Source organism: Hermetia illucens, chromosome 4 (genome assembly GCF_905115235.1).
Source record: "Hermetia illucens chromosome 4, iHerIll2.2.curated.20191125, whole genome shotgun sequence".
In the NCBI taxonomy this organism is placed as follows: domain Eukaryota; kingdom Metazoa; phylum Arthropoda; class Insecta; order Diptera; family Stratiomyidae; genus Hermetia; species Hermetia illucens.
This window is the reverse complement of record NC_051852.1, coordinates 169861121-169867120: the sequence shown is the minus strand read 5'-3', so window position 1 is coordinate 169867120 and position 6000 is coordinate 169861121. Positions and strand designations below refer to the sequence as shown.

The following is a 6000-nucleotide window of genomic DNA, read 5'->3' as shown; positions in this document are numbered from 1 at the left end:
CGAATACTTATATTACATCAATACTATCTTCTCAATTTACAAACCACGCAAGAAAATCTTTAATTCAGAGTTCAAATCTTTGGATTCGCCTTTCAATTGCTACTCGTGCCTTGTGAAACACGCAAAGTTGCACATGCAAATGCATTTATCCGGACGACATTAACCCATTGCACGCCTACTTTTGTCGCCGACAGTGTCTCTGCCGCTCGGCAGCTGCAATGATCGAACCCATTTGATAAGTCGCATCAACAACAACATCACGGGGAATATTCGTGCGATTGTTATCGCGTCATTGGCGATCGCTTAATGAAATGGTCGAGAATTTTACGCGATCATTTGCAACTCTCCAACGCACTAACCACATGATGTGATCTGCAGTCCCAAGATTCAACATCTCAGATACGAACAAAAAGATATGTTACTACCGCTAAAATCTTTTTCCCCAAGATTGCAGTGCAACAGTTCTTAGCCAGCTTTGGCTTCGCTAGCATCTTAGAAATCCGCTCGGAATAATTTTTCGCGAAGTGATAGTGCTAAGTGGAGTGACGAGAAGTGTGAATTTTAACTCCTAATTTTACACTTAGAAAATATGCTTTAAATCTAACTCAATTGATGATAGTATCTATTTAATAAACGGAAATCTCTGGAAAAAATTAACATAAATTTTCTGAGTTCGGAAAAGAATTAAAAGACTTCCCAGATTCCTATGCGATCTCTAATCAATAAGCCAATAAAATCGATCAAGTCTATCTAAAATTAGATCTTATTAAATCCAGACTACATTCTACTTATTATCTAAAGAGTAAACAATCAAGTGAAATAAAAGAAGATGAAAAGGCTCGGTTTTTGGATAATTCTCTATATTGGACTCTTCACGCAAGGTAATTATGTCCGCCGGATAATTTTGGCAATTTGGGGTTGGTTGGGGGGTTGGGAGTTCTTGCAATTCCGTAGGTGGACCATATGATCTTGGACGATGCCAATGATCGGTATCTAAGTCGGTCACATTCTCAAGTGTTTTGATGGAATTCAAATATTCGCAAACAGCAGATCTGTGCATTTCAAACTAGATACACAAACTGGGCACATAAGTAGGTGTACTCGTATTTGTAATAACTCAAGCCTCAATAACGAGTATCTGAAAGAGCCTGTTGCGGAAGATTGGATTGTATTCCCAACAAACTTTTCTACATAAATCTAATTGTTTACGTCATTACTTGTACTTTTGGAATGGCTCTAATGTAAGATAGGTAATAAATTTATAATTAGATTGGATTCAAGAAAAATTATATCCAATTTCACTGCGAACAGTATGGGTCTACCCTGGTTTCTCAGCAATAAGGGCTATTCATGTATTGTTATTGTGTATACTCTTCGCTTGTATATTAGGTTGGGGAAAAAGTAATGTCGTCTTTTGTCAATAGATGGCAACACTTAAACATATCTTGTAGAAACGTGAAAAAGTATGTTTTTTAGGTTCTACCCATTTATTCAACAAACACCGAGAAGGTCGAGAGAAAGAGTGTGTAAAAGAGTCGGATGGCGTCGAATTTATATCCTTGCCGATCCATATAGTGACGTTACTTTGTTGAGCATATCAGCTGTTGAAAGGCGTTGCCATGTTGGTGCTGTCATGTCATTACCATGTCGCTACACTGCTTTCTCCTGAGTAGTTTTGACGATTAACGGCTGGAAAACTACGTATCGAATATTACTCGCCTCTCACTCGCTGGTTTCGCTTTTGGTCCTACATATAGTACGTTTTGGGAGCCAAACTTATTGGTCGTTGGGCTGCTTCCGTTGGATCAGATGTTACTTCGAAATAGGCAGGTTTTAGTCGCTCGACGCTGATATTTGTTGCTTTGCCCTGAATTTCCATTTTAAAAACGTTGTCGGAAAGTCTTTCTAACACCTTATATGGTCCTTCGTACGGATGCTCTAGCGGCCTCTTCACTCGATCAATCCGCACGAACACGTGTGAGCATGTAGAAAGATTCTTGTGGACGAACACCTTCCTTCTATCATGTCGAGAGATTGGCGTTGCACGAACTTGCGTCATATGGTGACGAAATTTCTCAACGAAAAATTTCGGATTGGGAGGCATTTCCTCGTCAAGAAAGAACTCTCCAGGAATGCGAATCGTTGTCCCATAGACTAGCTCAGCAGCTGTTGCGCCAATATCCTCCTTAACGCTTGTACGAAGACCGAGCAAAACCGTTGGCAACACTTCGACCCATTCACGGTTGTTGTGGCACATAATAGCTGCTTTCATCGATCGGTGCCATCTCTCAATCAATCCGTTAGAAGCAGGATGGTATGCAGTGGTTCGAATCTTTTTGCAACCCACTAAGTGCGTCAGCGACTGGAAGATCAAGGATTCGAACTGGGATCCTTGGTCCGATGTTAATATAGTAGGTGCTCCAAATCGTGAAATCCAGTTGGTGTAGAATGCGTCTGCGAGAACATCTGCCGTAATTGATCGTATCGGAACCGCTTCAGGCCATCTCGTAAATCTATCGATCATAGTCAATACATACGAGTGACCTTGTGATTGCGTTAACGGTCCGACAATATCGATATGTACGTGACTGAATCTCGTGTCCGGCATATCGATTTGGCCATGCGATGGTTTTGCATGTCGTCCAATCTTACTTCGTTGACACGCTAGACATGTTCGTGCCCACTCGAGAATGTCCTTGGACATACTAGGCCAGACATATTTTCGGCAAATCAGCTTCTTCGTGACGCGTCCGCGTGGATGAGATAGTCGGTGAGTAATCTCAAATATTCTCCTCCTGAGAAGTATTGGGATATACGGCCGTATTTGGGAAGTTGACACGTCGCAGTACAACATTGTATCCTTGTCGTCAACTCGCAACTTTTTCAAATCCAAGGTCGTTTCAGAACGCAGTAGATGTTGGAGTTCCTCATCGTTTCGTTGCGCTGTAGCTAATACTTCGGTGGTTATGGCAACCGGCAATGTAACAGCACTAATTCGGGACAAAGCGTCTGCTGTAATGTTCTCCTCGCCAGTGACGTATATGATATTGGTCGAGAATTGGCCGATATAGTCCAGTTGCCTTAATTGCCGTGGACTAGCTTTATCGGCTTTCTGTTGGAAGGCAAACGTTATCGGCTTATGATCGGTTTTGATTAATAACGGACGACCTTCGACCAAGTAGCGAAAAAACTTGACTGCACTGTAGATTGCTTGGAGTTCTCGATCGTAAGTGCTGTACCTACGTTGTGTATCGGAGAACTTTTTCGAAAAGAACCCTAGCGGTTCCCAACCATCGTTGTTCCACTGTTCGAGAACTGCTCCCATAGCCGTGTCCGATGCGTCTGATTTGATGGCCAATGGTGCATTCTCAATGGGATGTCGTAGTAACGCAGCGTTGGCAATTTGCTGTTTGCACTTTTCAAATGAGACATCTGCTCGTGGATTCCATTCGATTTTGCGTTTATCCCGTTTCCTTGCACCAATGAGATACTCGTGGAGAGGTGCTTGAATTTCGGCTGCATTCTGCAACGATTTTCTATAGAAATTGACAGCTCCTAGAAATCGTCGCAAACGGCAATTGTTGACGGTTTTCCGAAATTCAAAATGGTTTCCATTCGTCCTGGAAGGGGCTTGATGCCATTTTCGCTCACCAAATATCCTAAATATTCGGCAGAAGATGTTCCGAAGCTGCATTTATCGACATTGATGGATAATCCGTATTCACGGAGTCGATTAAATATCGTCAATAAGTGCTTCCGATGCTCCTCGTTCGATTTAGAAGCGATAAGAATGCCATCGATGTATGCATAGCAAAAGTCCAATCCGCGCAGTGCATGATCAATGTACCGCTGGAAAGTTTGTGCGGCATTACGTAGACCGAACGTCATTACTCGGAACTCAAAAAGCCCAAAAGGAGTAATGACAGCTGTTTTGGGAATGTCCTCGGGTGCTACAGGAATCTGGTGGTATGCTCTCGTCAGATCAATCGTGGAAAATACCTTGCATCCACTCAGTTTGTGCGCAAAGTCACTAATGTGAGCGATGGGGTACTTATCTGGGACGGTGATAGCGTTCAAACGCCGTTAATCTCCACATGGTCTCCATTGTCCGTTTTTCTTCCGTACCAAGTGTAACGGGCTCGCCCATGGGCTACTCGATGGTTGGCAAACTCCCTGTTGTAGCATGTAGTCAAATTCGGCCTTTGCTTCGCGCAGTTTTTCGGGCGTTAATCGTCTGGGTCGGTCAAAAACAGGCGGTCCTTTAGTCAGGATATGGTGGTAGATATCATGAGCCATCACTTTCGCTCGGTGAGATGAAATTGTGATGTCGACAAAATCTCTCAGAATGTCATGATAACTTTCGCTAGACTTCAGTGTTGTCATACCACAAGTTATGGTGCCGGTGAGCTTTGCGATGCAGGATAAGTTGGTCTTTTCGTCGATTATCTTCCTCCTGCGTAGGTCCACTAATAAGCCATAATGGTGCAGCAAATCGACACCGATTATTGGTTGTCGAACATCCGCTAAAACGAACCTCCAGGTAAACGGTCGTCGCAAGCCGAGGTCGAGCGTTATGATGCGATGTCCATATGTTTTGATCCTTTAGGCAAAACTGAAATATCAGCACCGGTATCCACCAGAAAATGCATGCAGCGTTTCCGATCGAGTACTAATAATCGGCTGGGTTTACTGTGAGAGGGGTCGTCCTCGACCGCCGAAATTAGGGACGATGAATTTAGTTTTCCGAAGTCGCGGAATTATTTTGCCACTTACATGGCGGTCGGCAATTACGCGCTTGTTTCCCAAACCGTTGATGAAAGAAGCAAAACCCTCGATTCCGTGAACCTGATCTTTGCCTTCTGGTGCTCCGTTGTTTGGATCGGAACCGGTTGCGTGTCGTGATTTCCAGTCGGTCAATTCGGCTCAATATTTGCTCCAAGACATCATTTTCCGTGGATGCCTTCTGAACGGTGAAAATGCAAGGCAGTTGTTGCATCTCGATCATTAAATCCGCCATTTTCGCCAATTTATCGACGTCTGCTTCGTTAGAAATCGCTAACATCATTCGAATATTTTCGGGCAATTGCTCAAGTAGCAACGATCTTAGCATGGCGTCAGTTACCTGCTCTCCGCCAATGTTTCGCAAGTCCTGCAGGTAATGCGATGGTCTCTTTCCTTCCATATTCTTCCCTTGGAAAAGTCGTCGTAGCTTGGATTCGGCGGACTCTGCAAATGCTGCCAATATCCTCTCCTTCACGGCTTCGTACTTATTTGTTGCCGGAGGATTGCGTGCTATCGAGATCACATGCGGAAGGATTTCCGGCTCGGCAAATTGTATCACGTACTTAAATCTTGTTTCGTCGGACGTGATGTGATTAGTGTGGAACGCAGCCTCTACCTGCTCAAACCAAAATGCCGGGTCGGGTCGATAAAATGACGGAAATTTTTGTATGCGTGCCGCTTCCACGAATACGCCTGCTGGTCGATTAGCTCTCGGCGGCAGGAAATCACTCTGAAGGGATGTTTTCGGCGTCTCTGGCGATTTGGATTCGGTGGCCATTTTGAAATTCGCGCTTGGTGTCGATTAAACGTATGGAAATTTAAGGACACTGCACTTTTTATTTTAACTCTAGTCGTCGGGGTCACCAATGTAGAAACATGAAAAAGTATGTTTTTTAGGTTCTACCCATTTATTCAACAAACACCGAGAAGGTCGAGAGAAAGAGTGTGTAAAAGAGTCGGATGGCGTCGAATTTATATCCTTGCCGATCCATATAGTGACGTTACTTTGTTGAGCATATCAGCTGTTGAAAGGCGTTGCCATGTTGGTGCTGTCATGTCATTACCATGTCGCTACAAACTTGTGTTGTACTTATCGCATCGGGTCATACTATATGGCGATTTGAAGCCGACAATCTGGGCTACAGGTGTCTCTTTGACAGTTTTATGACCGTAACGTCAAAGATGCGAGTCCACCAAAAAAGAAATTCGTCATATTTT

At 43.7% G+C, this 6000-nt stretch overlaps 1 protein-coding gene across 1 annotated transcript in view; it reads left to right on the top strand.

Moving 5' to 3' along the window:
• Nucleotides 1-272: 272 nt before the first annotated feature.
• Nucleotides 273-6000, top strand: part of LOC119655708 — a 69708-nt gene continuing 63980 nt past the window's right edge. Inside the window, exon 1 of the mRNA XM_038061729.1 lies at nt 273-881. Coding sequence (XP_037917657.1) covers nt 830-881 — 52 coding nt within the window. The 5' untranslated portion in view covers nt 273-829. The remainder of the gene's footprint in view (nt 882-6000) is intronic.